Source organism: Calonectris borealis, chromosome Z (assembly GCF_964195595.1).
Source record: "Calonectris borealis chromosome Z, bCalBor7.hap1.2, whole genome shotgun sequence".
In the NCBI taxonomy this organism is placed as follows: domain Eukaryota; kingdom Metazoa; phylum Chordata; class Aves; order Procellariiformes; family Procellariidae; genus Calonectris; species Calonectris borealis.
Window position 1 is genome coordinate 11,353,755 of NC_134352.1, and position 12,742 is coordinate 11,366,496.

Below are 12,742 nucleotides of genomic sequence, written 5' to 3' on the forward strand. Positions count from 1 at the left end.
CAGCTCTGGCGTCCACGTACACCAGGGAAGAACCAAACACCCAGATACCCCAAAGACATTTTTTTTGCCCGGACTAAAATGCTAGGCTCTCCTTGCTGCACTGAAAAGGGGTCCCTGTCTTCACTTGGTCGTTGTAGCCCCATGTATACCTGTAGATTACAGAGCAGCGGGAAACGCTCCCAGTGGTGGAAGCTCAAGGTCTGTACTATTCAGGGGTTTACGAGCTCTTGGCATGGTTTTGGGCCATGTTAAAACAATTCTCAGGGGTGGCTTGGGTTTTAGGATGGGCCCTTGCCAACAGGTGGTCGGGAGGCTGTCCACCTCGTGTGGTTCAGCAGCGTGGATGTAGGCTGGGTGGGTGGTGGTTGCTATTATAGACAGAACCTTCTCACTTCTTCTAGGCCTGGTGAAGGTGCATTTTGCCATGGGATTATCATGTTATAAAAGATTCAGACTTTTAACAGAAACTTCACATTCAAAATGCAGAATCTAGCTCTTGGTATGATTTGGTTATAGTAGGAAGATACATGCACTGAAGTTGTAATTTAGATGCTACACAGCCTCTGTGGCACAAGTCTTCACAGAGGCTTAATTTAAAATATCTCCATGGGCTAAAATACTTCTTTTTCGGCTGGAGATAAGGCATGGGAGAACAGAGCAGTTTACAGAGCATAGCAGCTGTACAGGGACCCTGTGATGTGCAGATAAGACAAACAGCTGAAGTCTCAGTGATGCTAATCAAATATGAAGTACAGACCCAGTCCTCCAGCAAGGGCAAACTGGCATAGCTCCACTATTGCCAAGGGAATGATAACAATTTACACCAGCTGGAAGTCTACAGACGTTTTGTGGAAATTCAAGTCCATCTTGCTTTTTCTATCTTCAACTGACTTATTGACACCAGTAAGAATTGGGCCCCTGGTGTCAATGAAAGTGGGATTTCCAGATCCTGCTGAGAGGAGAGGGTCTTTGCGCATCCCTCATGGACCATCTCCTGTGTCCCCAAATGGCTGGGGAAGAGTCATGGATTTGGGATGTGATGATCCGTCCCTTGGTGTAGGGCAGGGAGGGCCCCTGGGCACAGCTGATGGCAGCTCGTGGAGCTGCGTGGCCTGTCCGAGCACGCGTGGATGAGATTGCAGTTCGTCAGACCCGGTCTGCACCGAAATGAGGAGCCTGCCGTGGGAAAGCCTCTGCCTGCTCCAGACGTGCCAGCAGGCACTGCTCGGCAGCTGCGGTGCATTAAGGGGAGGGGGAAATCCAGCCCTGCTGCACGCCTGTTGCTGTCAGAGGAGACACCTCAGAGATGAATTTGGCCCAGGACATTTTTTATTCATCCAGACACTCCAGAGCTGCCACTGATACTTATGGAAAAAAGGCAAATATTATGGAAACGCCCCAGACAAAAGCTTTCCATGGAAACATTGACGCTTAAAACCGACTGATTGCAAGCTGTTTTGGGCAACGGTGTCACTTGCCAAGAGTGATGTCTGGGACAGGGTGAAGCCTCGGCCATCGCTGCAAAAATCCTCAGGTACCTTACCACTCCTGGGGAACATCTACATTGCTAAACCCATGTGGGTTTCCCTAACATGATCTCCTCTCCCAGAGACCACCTGCCTGCAGCAAATCTGCCGCCAGCAGGGGAAGAAGGTCCAAGGTGGAAATGTGCTGCAGAGCGAACAGAAACCCCTCTCCATCTGGGGTGGGATGAAGGAGGCAGAGGGGAGAAAAGACCCTCACCCGGGCAAACATGCCCCTCTAGCTGCCCTCTGGAAACAGCACGTCAGGGCAGGTGTGTGTAGAAGTCACTTGCCCCTCAGCAACAGCAGCTGTGGCTCTTGGGAAGGGCTCTAAGCCCATCTTCTGAGTCTCAGCCTCTCACAGAGTTACCCAGGGTGACTTCTGCCCTGTATGGTTTTTGAGTCAAGGTCTTTTGCTTTATGACCATCTTTTCAGGGCATAAGGTGAATTCTGTCCTTTGCCACTCCGTCCCCAACAGATGGATATCAAATGGTGAAGCAGTTAGCCACAAGGCAATTTCAGTTTAGGTTTTGGTGCAACCCCTTGACCTCCATCTGTATTATCATCTCCTGACCAGCTATACTGCTGATCCACTATTTACTAATTATTCACAAAATTTTAAGTGACAGAAGGACATCGTGCTGGCCAAACACTCTGGGCCTGGCCCTACAGTGTTTAAATAGCAGCCAGTGAGACTGCTGTAGCAGGTAGATATTGGGATGGTCCAAAACACTATAGCCAAGAATGCCGCTGGGACCTGATCTCTGCAGTGCAAGCCTCTCTCCCATTGAAATGACTGGGATGTCACCAAGGATTATGGCTTCAAATGAGCAGCAGGTGAACTCTTAAGAAATAAAGATCACAGGCAACCTTCTGCTCTAGTTACACTCCATTGACGTCAGTGGGGTTGCCTGGGGTTAACTCAGAGCAGAATTTCATTCCTTGTTTTTAATGCATATAGCTGAAGCTCCCCAAAATGTTTTTCAGCATGTGGTACAGTGTCTAAAAGTATCACCAGTTACTCCCGGGCTACACATGCTGCAAAGTTCTTCTTCCTATCACAGCAACCAAAAAAAAGCTATCTCATCCAGAAAAAGCTCGTGGAGCTGTTTCACGTGTTGCAGCACGCTGCTCACGGTTCAGTGAAGTGAAAGGGGATAGAATGCCCCTGGGACTTGTGTGTTGCACATCTCCTGCAACCGGTCGTGGCAACCCACCATCGGCTGGCAGGATGTGACAGCTCTGTTTCAGGTGTCCTGTTCCACTGGCAGACACGCTATTGCATGGGTGCAGGTACTTTTGAAACTTGAGTGTTTCCTCATATCACTCCCATGTGTCATAACACCTCCCAGGTCCCATTTGGCTCCAGAGAGACGCTGCGGTGTTTCAGAGATGCCATGGTGATGGATGGGAAAGGTGTTTACAGGTCTATGAATACAAATCACTTAGGAAAGCTAATTTCTACACTGTGTACAGGGCCACAATCTTCCACTCAAAGCCAGTTGTGCTAGAGGCAGTATATTTGAATCCGAACTGGTTGTTTGCTTGTGGCATGCCTATAAACCCCTGCTTCTTGGCTTTTGCTCCTCCACACTCTAAAACAGCAATCAAGAACAACAAATAATGACAGCCAAAAATTGAAAATAGAACATTTTTCAATCTGACACATAAGGCATCACAGTACATCATAGATTTATTTCGTTGTGTTTCTTCTTCATTTTAGTTTTGATTGTTTTAAAGAGGTGCTGACAATAATTAAAATATTACTCACAGGAGTTCTGGTACAAAATAGCCAGATTCTATTTCGTAGTGCCTGTATTCATACTGCTTATATTACCATCAGATCAAGCTGCGGTTGAATTTACTTCTTGGTGAGAGTGAGATTTTACAAGGTGCAGTATTCTGGGATTGAAGTCAATGTGATATGTTATATCCCTAATGCATTCCTGTCCTGAAGCACCTCCTCATTTCTGCAAGAAGGGATTCTGTAGGGAGATGTTCTCCTTCACGTGGTGCCCATGGCCTGGAAATCCACACCGCATCCCTCCTTCCCCTACTTCCCTGGGGTTTCACTCAGGGCTCTGCTATAACAGTTTCTCAATGCAGATCTTGTTTCTCGCCGGGTTGTGGTACCATGTGATGGAGAGCAGGTTTCGTGCGTCGGCAGCCAACCTGGCCCCGCAGACTGCACTCTTCTGATGGCAGCCAGAGGATGAAGGACTGAAATCAGAGACTGGGGAACAAGGGGTGTGCTTGCCTGTGGCATCCCTGTTTGGGAAACATGGGCATCTCCGTCTCCCCCCGGCTCAGCACAGCAACAGCATTATCCTCGCAGAGAGGAGAGGGTTATTGAGGGTGGGAGCTGGCTGCTGTGGGCAGCGAGATGAAATAGGGGGCAGGCCTCCCAGCAGAGAAATTGATTTCATATGTTATGGAAAGCCTGCATTCAGCTCGCCCTCTGAGCTATATACACCAGTGCACAGTTAGAATGACAAGGGAGCTTCCTCTTCCATTACAGTATTTACACTATTTCACTACAGTAGTTACACCTTATAACACTACATAGTTTTGCCCCACCACAAAACATAGGACAGCAGATTAGATTGGCTTTATTCTGTACTGGCAGATCCTGTCAGCTGAAAATTACAGGAAAGTTTATAGCAAGAGGATAGCAAGAAATTAATGCAAATCTTAGGTTTCCCAACAACCAACAAACAGCAAACTCATAACTACTGGGAGTAAAAATTAAAGGAACATTTTACTTTTATAAGGTAAGCCGGAAAATGCTTGGAATCAAAGAAAATTTGGTGTCACTGGTATTTCATTTCCACTGATTTCACTCTATATAGAAACATCTTTCCATGATGGACACAGATGATCAGCAGCTTCCCATATATATTGTTTGTTAGCTGTATGGCATGTGTAGCTGGAGAAAAAAATAATTCCACCTTGTGCACGTGTATCCTCTGTACTCCCATTTATAATGTAAATTTACATCCTTTCATTTGAGAGCAGCTTAGCTCACTGTGGTCCTTAATAAAAATTTATAAAGCAGAGGAAATGACAGGTTAGGAGTAGTTTGGTAATCCTAAAAATGCAAAGGCATTATTAACTTTTAACAGCCATCACTGTCAAGTGTCATTTCTAAATGCTGTAACTGGCAAGTAAAAGAGAAAGATTAATTTTTGGACTTGTATGGGATGGTGTAGTTTCTAAGTCCTCGTAACACAGGCCAGACAGGAGTCCAGTGATGTAGAGGTCTTTGGTCAAGTCCCTCCATGGAGAGAATTTTACCCTAAAAGACAAAGTTGCATTTCTATGGAGCCCAGATTAATTGGATAAACAAAACAAAAGAAGTATTTGTAAGTTCAGCCATAAGTCAGGATTTCTCTGTTCCCTGGTAGGATTATTGTTGTTTCATTGTTGTCCTGTTGTTTTGCTTTGTTGTTGTTGCTAGCTCCAGAATTCCTGGAAGATCTTTAACACATGTTCAGCAAGTGCTTCTGCCTTTTTTCATCTTCAGAGGAGCACTTGTCTAGGGATCTTTGCTCCTAATCAGCCATTGTGTGTCCCCAAAGAAACATTGCCATTATCACGCCATGCCAAACCATTGGCATTCACACACGCATAGCTCTGGCCAGCTTTACTCCATTTGCTCCTCAGAGGAAGCACTGCCGAACTATGTACGTTCATTGCAGAAATGACTGCTAAGAAGTGGCTGAAGCTGAGAGGTTCAGCAAATAAAGGAAATTCCAGAGATCTCAAAGTACCTTTTACTGTGATATGTTATGACTGCACATTCCCTTTCCTCAAACCATGCCTTTTAGTGCAAAGCTCACATCCGCTCTGCTGATAACATGATGAAAAGTATCCGGAGTCATGTTCCCAGGGCATCATCATCAATTAGATTCTCCCCAGCCTGATTATTCATCTTTTTCTCTTCTGCTCATGCAGATCTTGCCCCTACATCAGCCTTTCCACAGTGGTAAGACTGATTGCAAATGCTCTTCATATAAATATTTACACTGGAAAAACAGGGAGTACAAATGACTTGACAGTTTTGAAAATGATGATGTCATGTAGACCGCTGTGCTAGGATGGGGCAAGATGGAGTTAGTCAGGAGACCACCTCAAGACTGATGCTCTTCTAAAGCTTCCTAGAAAATAAGTTCTGTTTTTCAGTCTTTCACTTCAGGCAGAGACCTGGTGGATAATAAGATATTTCTGAGGGATTAATAATGTCAGTACCCAACAGTCATATTTCCCTACAGCAATGCTTCTACCCATGCCCAAATCCCCTGAGCTGCTGCTGCTGTTGAAATGAAATGCTCCTTTTCTGCCAGGATATAAATGTCTCTCCTGCTGTGGATATTAATTTTTTTGGGGGTCTGTTTCCAGGACAAGGCTCTGTTTTTTCGATGTGCTGCAGTGGTTCTCAAACACTGACAACCTCCTTGGCAAAGAAGAGTACTTTCAGCCCCCAATGCCAACCTCTCCTGCTTCAGCAAATACATCTGTTAAGAAAAGAAGTGCTATCAGCAGGGCAACAGGTGGCATATTGCAGCCAATTATGAAAGGTTATAGTAAGACAGAGGGAGCGCGTGCGAGAGAGAGAGGAGGAAAAATGAAAAAGAGGAGGACTAAGCTGAAGGAAAATCCAGTGGCAAGCATTTTTCCACTACTGCATTTACACGGTGCTGAAATAAAGGCCTGGTGACTTTGCAGCGCTGGGGTGGGGTACTGCCCTGGAAATGCATTTGCCCATTGTACTCCTCTCTGTTTGCTTAGAAGGAATTCAGAAGGGATTTGCTTTCTCTTGTTTCACGAGCCCCACGCTTTCACGCTGACCGAAGTGGATACGCACCAGCTGGCCATGTCCATCACCACCGCCGGGTGGGAGAATTCCTGATTATACTTAGATCCCGCAGACCCCGCTCCGTCATTAGCGGAGAAGCTCTGCTCGCGCACCACTGTCCGAAATGCAGCCGGCTGGGAGCTCCGCACGCCTCGTCTGAAGGAGCCAGATGCCTTCTGGATCAAACATGAATGACCTGCTGAAGGTGCCCCTGGTGCATGTCCTCACCCTGGCAGCCCTCAGCTTCGCCGAGACACTCCCGAAAGGTTTGGTTGGAGGGGCTTTTGCCCTGCTCTGCTTCTGCCTCTTGCTGAAGGAGGTTTTGCAAAGGGGAAGGCGTCTCTGGTAACGGTGGGGTGGGTGGTGCAGTAGCATTCCCAAAAAGGACAAAAATGTGCTGCTTTCGGTGGTCACTTCACTGGTTTTAGCAGGATAGCAGTGAAAATAATCTCATATTTGTGTCTGGGATTGAAGGTTCTTTGTCTAGGAAGAGGACATATGTAATGGGCAGGGGAGACCTTTGGGTTCAGCCTGGGTGGGATGGACATTTCTCATGTCAAAGGAAGCTTATAAGTTTTAATGGCTGCTAGCACCCGTTGCTGCAGAGCCCGAGATTTGTGGTGTTCTGCATGCCTGTGTATGCTAATAAATATATAAAGCTCAAAGAAGAAGTAAATAGCTATAGTGTCTTTACAGAACGTATGTGTATAAATACAAATATGCATGGTTTGTATTGCATATAACATAAAAGTTATTATACCTTCTTCCTCTCTTGTGTGCATACATGCACACGGACACATGCACACATACTTTTAGCCAACACAAGAACTGAAAAAAATCTGTTTAGAAAAGTCTTTGAGGTACAAAGTGCAACAGTGGTCTTCTGGACATGCAGTCTGGTGGACCTGTGGACAAAAGGTTTTGCTGCATGGTGACTGTCAGGAGCCATTCAAAGCATACCAGAAACTTTGCAGCTTCAGGAAAACAACAAAAAAATCTCCAGGAGGATGTCAGTATCTACCTGTTAGGCCAACATCGCTGCTCTTGCAGGGCTGTGCTCTTAAAATTGTTAGTCAGGTTGGCCTCAAAATAGTAAAAGAAAAGGTCTCTTCCTTATAAAAAACTTTTGAAACAAAAATGTTAATTGTTTCCTAAGGCACTAAAGCAAGTTGGTGAACCCTGGTCTTTTTGAAAGCTGTGGTAAGACCCAATTGGAGAGCCAAGAAAAACAAAGAGGAAGGGGATTGATTTTTTCTGGTGGCACAGTGCAATGAAGAGATACACATCCTTTCCTAAAACGTCACAGGTGGCTGAATTGCCTCCTTCCCTTAGAGAGGCTGAAACGTGACTACAGCCCAGCGGTGACCTTTAGAGGTTTTGCAGCATTAGCTGGAAACACGACTGAGCAGTTTTTGACCAGAGGAACTGCAGTATCTCCAAGCGTCTGCAGTGCTGCAGAGGAGGCTGGCTCTGTTTTCTGCTTTGCTTTGTTTCGTTTTGTTTGCCTGGCTTGTCTTGTTTCGAAAGTGTGAATCCAAAACCAAAGCCAAGCAATCCAGCAGCTTCTGGTGGGCTGGGGATAGAAGGGGATTTGGCTTTCTCATGGGCCCCGTGACCGGCCTTGGGCCATTTTGCTATCTCGGGAAACTACAGCTGATGTCCAGAAAAATGGCACCTGTGTGGCTTTACAGATATATAAGTTAATTGATTTTCAATGTTGTTTAAAGCCACAGGGCTACCTAAAAAATGTCAGAGACCCCCAATGGCTGTGCATGGAAAGGTCTGGGACCATTTCTATACGCTGATAGATATGTCCGTACATTGTTTGGATTTTATTTTCACGTTAAAATCTGGTAACGAAGGCATCATAAGTTTTGATTGCTTTCCTGAGAAAACACGGACTGATACCAACACCTGAGCTTTTTGGACGGCCTTTAGAAGCAGGCACCATCTCAGCCATTTTGGGGCTCTCTCGCCGCCTCACAACAAAATGGCGGCGTGCTCCACCGCTCGCTGTCCCCTGCGGACACACCACGCGTCCTCCGGCCTTGTGCCCCCTCACCCCAGCTACAGGAGCACGGCCTTCACCTCCCTGCCGGCCCAGCACTCGGTTTTAATATCGGAAAGGTAAAAAACAGCATACGAGAAAATGACACATTGCTGTTGTTATCACGGTTGCTGTTTGAGGATGTAGAATTTGGTGTAAAAAAAAAAGTTCCCTTTCTGCTTTTGCCATAGGTAAAGTGCTGCCGATTTGGACAGTATTTTCTATGAGTATGGGGCTTGATTCTGCCCTAAGAGATGCGTGATGGCTTTCAGGAGATGCCAGATCAGAGCCCATGTAGGCAATATTGCTAAGGATAGTTCTGTTGTACGTTGAATTAAAGAGAAAACATGAAAGTACTTAACTGTTGCTAGTGAATTTATTTACTTATAAAACTGACAACCCTTGTTTGTCCAAAGAATAAAATACTGTTATTACGCATACTGATTCTTGATACAAATCTAACCTTATTCTTCATGAGAATGGCCATGTTTATCATGACAACACAGTTATAAAACTGGTTGCTTTGAATTTTGGTTACTGTAAAAATTTACATTTCTCAGGGTTAAAAAAGCATCCTTCCAGAGATCAAGGCATGCGGAGAACAGCAATAAAAACATACTATATAAAATTAGATTGTAAAACTCCATTTCAGCCAGGCTTAATGCCATCAAAACCCAATAAACTCTGTCACGAAATAGCAACGTCCCCTTTGAAGTACACAGGATAGCCATCGGTGGAGGTTATTCTAAGACAACCTTCAGTAGCAGGGAAATTTAGGCTTTTTGAAAATTTTCCATTTGGTTTCACTGGCATGGGATGCATCTGGGGTGGGAGACGGATGATTACTTCTATCTAGTGTGACCCAAAATAACCCAATAAATTGAAGCCTGATACAATTTGAAGCAGTGATCTTAAACAACGAATCTGACACAGATGTGTTTTAATTAAAGTTTAGTTAATATAATCTTTAGTGCTACCTTAGCTATAGTTTTAAGATTTTTTTATATAAATATAGTCATTACCAATTATGCAATCTGAAATCTAGAAATATTATTGAGGCAGATTCATTCTAATGACATTTCAAAAGCGTTAGGACTTCTACATAAACCTGATAGTGGAAGCTGATCCTTTCTTCCTCTAGCTTAACTCCAGCTGAACTCCAATGACATTCTAATTTTTACTCCTGTGTAAATTGAAAAAGCATTAAGGTAAAGGCTTTCTGTTATTCTCAGTCACTTAAATTGGAGTGTCTTGTATTTTGCCTTTTTTTTTTAGGAGGGAGGGATAAAATTGATGTAGTTTATTTTTTGCCTGAATTTAAATCTTATTGTACTGAGGAGGGTGAGCAGATACTGTGCGGGCAGGATTGTCCTGTGAAAAGACACTCAGTGTGCCAGATACTGCTTCAGTCAGCGAGGAACAGGAAGATTCCTGCATCTGCTGTACATTTTTAAGGTGGTGTTTCAGGAACATGGTATGAAACTAGTTCATCTCAGCATAGCTGTCAATGAAATCCAGTCCAACAAGTACTGGAAGTGTGTCCCTCACTGCCATGGATTAAAAGTCATTCAAGCATCTTTGGAGGCAATGGCTGCAACGCACATCATGTGTAGGGAAAGCGATTTGCTAGCTGTATCCTTTGATCCCTTCCAGCTGTGCTTCAAGTCTTTTACCAGGGTGATGGAAAATGTTTCTAATGATACTTTCAAATAATGTATGATGACAGGTCTGTGATAATAAGCATCAGAGACAGCTATTAGACTTATAACCCTGGTGCTACTTGGTTAGAAAAGGTGAGAAAAAGAGAACGTGTGCTAGTCATGCCACAAATCTGGAAGACCTGAAGGGCCTTTACGAGCCTGGCTGAAAAATATAGTGCTATATAACAGGTTTTTTTAAAAAAAGAGAAATAGTTGAGTGGAACAAATCCTGTATTAATGACAAAGAACCCCAAATCTCATGCATTATTCGTTAATAAGGAGGCACTGTGCCCACTCCAGGGGCCGGTCAGCTTGGTTTCAATTTGTGTGCTGTTCCTTGCACTTCCAGGCCATGCAATGCCACTCCCGTAGCAGGGGGACAGCCTCACCTGTGTCCTCGCAGTATGCCACCCAGTGCTGTGCACCTTGAGGGAGAGGAGGGTTAGAAACAAGGGACACACTGGGCTTATTGGAGCTGCCCCGTGCTTGGGTCACTGTGTTTTGCACCCTATAGAGAGAGCACAAGGGAAAATGCAGTGCCTGCAGCAAACAACAGAAGGCTGCAGGTACAAATGCGGGGGGACCTGTGTTACAGCGAATGCATGGGGGGTGTGCAAAGCACCTCTGCGCTGGGGAAAAAGCCATGGAGTGACCCTGCAGGGACACAGCTGCCTCTGCCAAAGGGGTCTGGCAGGCTTTGTGCCTCTCTCTGGGAGACACTGGGAGATTTTCTCATTTCCTCTTCCTTTGTACAGCTCCCTTGATCAGCACTCCTCTGGAAACTGTGGATGCACTGGTAGAGGACGTCGCCAAGTTTGTCTGTGTAGTGGAGTCGTACCCTGAGCCGGAGATTACGTGGACGCGCAATAGCATTCCCATCAGGTAGGGAGCAGCCCCAGCCCTCTCCAGCATCTCCTGCCAAAACTGTCAGTGCTTTCCTTCATGATAAAGGACATATCTGGAAACATCAAAATGGGTCTGTGGCAGGGAAGAGGGTGAGTGGCTGTAATTACATAGGAATCTGTGTTCCTTAGGGAGTGATAGGAGCACCTGGGGGGTGCTTTTGCAGATTCACACACTTGAGCTTGGAGACAGTTAGTTTCTGCTGCAAGTAATGCAAGGAGTTTGCTCTTCAGCTTCAGACAATGCAATCTGCTCTGTTCCTCAGTTTATGCATTTACGAAGGAAGAGGATGCTGTATAATATTTAAAAGGAGCATTGCCAAACTTGTTGCCCGAGTGTCTGCAATGTGCTTGGAAACTTTGCATGGAAGGGGTCGTATCAAGCCATTCTTGTTTGTTTCTAGTTCTGGATCTGACCGTAGGAAACTGGCTTCTCGTTGTCACGCACTGTCAGAAATTAACCACCAGGTATCAAGGTGCCGCCAAAGAAGGCAGCCTTGGAAACAGGTTATGGAAGTTGCTACCATTGCTTTAGCAGTATTGCTATAAACTGGCTCTTGCAAAGTATACTGTACCTGATCTTCCAACTCTGAAATCACATTACGTCTGCCACATGGCTTCACATCAGTTTCTCATTCTAGACCGTTGTTAGTGACTCCCTCTGTGAGGGAAAATTACAGAACAGTCTCTGTGTAACACAGTTAAAGCCTGTTCTCCACAAGAGATGTCCATGTAGGCAGATGGTCACCTGAAGCACAGTCCTGCTATCGGTGTCAAGCACTCAAACACCCCTTGAAGGCTAGGGAGACTCCAAATAAGTCAGCAGCAGAAGGAGGTCTTACTGCTAGGAAGATCATTTTAGAATAGGAGAAAAGCAGAACACTACACATATGCATGCTGGCTTTCAGAAATCTTTTTTTCATTGCCTGCAACAGAACCTCAGCAAAACCCCAGTCCTAACCCTCTGACCCTGGCCTTGTTGCAGGATGGAGGTCTGAATTTCCACAGACGTTATTTCCAAATCAGGTCACCTTTCTCCTAATTCATTCCCCATCAGTGACACCATGCCTGAAAATCAAAGCTGGGAGAGGAAGCCATTCATGCAGGACCACGGAGATTACATACCTTTCTCTCCCCATGGTCTTTAAAATTTCACTCTTTCTGTGTTCAAAGATCATATGAAAACCAGATTGTTTCTCACCCCAATCCCTACTTCCAGAAGCCCAACACACCTTTCTAAAAGCCATCCCACTCTCTCTGAGACACAGTGCCTTTTTCACAACATTGATCAAAAAGGGAAATACTGATCTAAAAAAGCTCTGCTGGTGAGGCCGGAGAGCTCAGGTGCTTTGTTCCTTTACCAGGGCTTCTGGAGCAACATTAATAGCAGCAACTATTTCACTTTCCCAAAGCTGTGTTGGCATTAATAGTCAGTGCTGCTGGATACAAAAGCTCAGGCCAAAGACTAGGGAAATAGATAAGCTGAAAATATTTCTGTTACTTTCCAAGAACATGGATGAAAGTATTTGCACAATGGAAAAGGATCAGATCATTGGACTTTTTTTTCTGGGGGGAAAAAGAAAAAAAATTATGTGCCTCTGTGTGTATGTATCAAACTTCAAAGGGGCTAGTTATTGCAAGCAATAAATATCAGCTATTTTATTTACAAAATTTTCTTCTCTTGCCAAGGTTCCAGCACCCTGAATAGGCGGCT

At 45.0% G+C, this 12,742-nt stretch overlaps 1 protein-coding gene across 4 annotated transcripts in view; it reads left to right on the top strand.

Annotated features, from left to right (window-relative positions):
• The first annotated feature begins 6,566 nt into the window (after nucleotides 1-6,566).
• MUSK (muscle associated receptor tyrosine kinase) overlaps nucleotides 6,567-12,742 on the top strand; it is a 53,910-nt gene continuing 47,734 nt past the window's right edge. For all 4 annotated transcript variants that reach the window (XM_075136372.1, XM_075136370.1, XM_075136371.1 and 1 more), the window contains exons 1-2: nucleotides 6,567-6,645; nucleotides 10,882-11,008. In XM_075136372.1, the coding sequence (XP_074992473.1) occupies nucleotides 6,567-6,645; nucleotides 10,882-11,008 (206 nt within the window). The remainder of the gene's footprint in view (nucleotides 6,646-10,881; nucleotides 11,009-12,742) is intronic.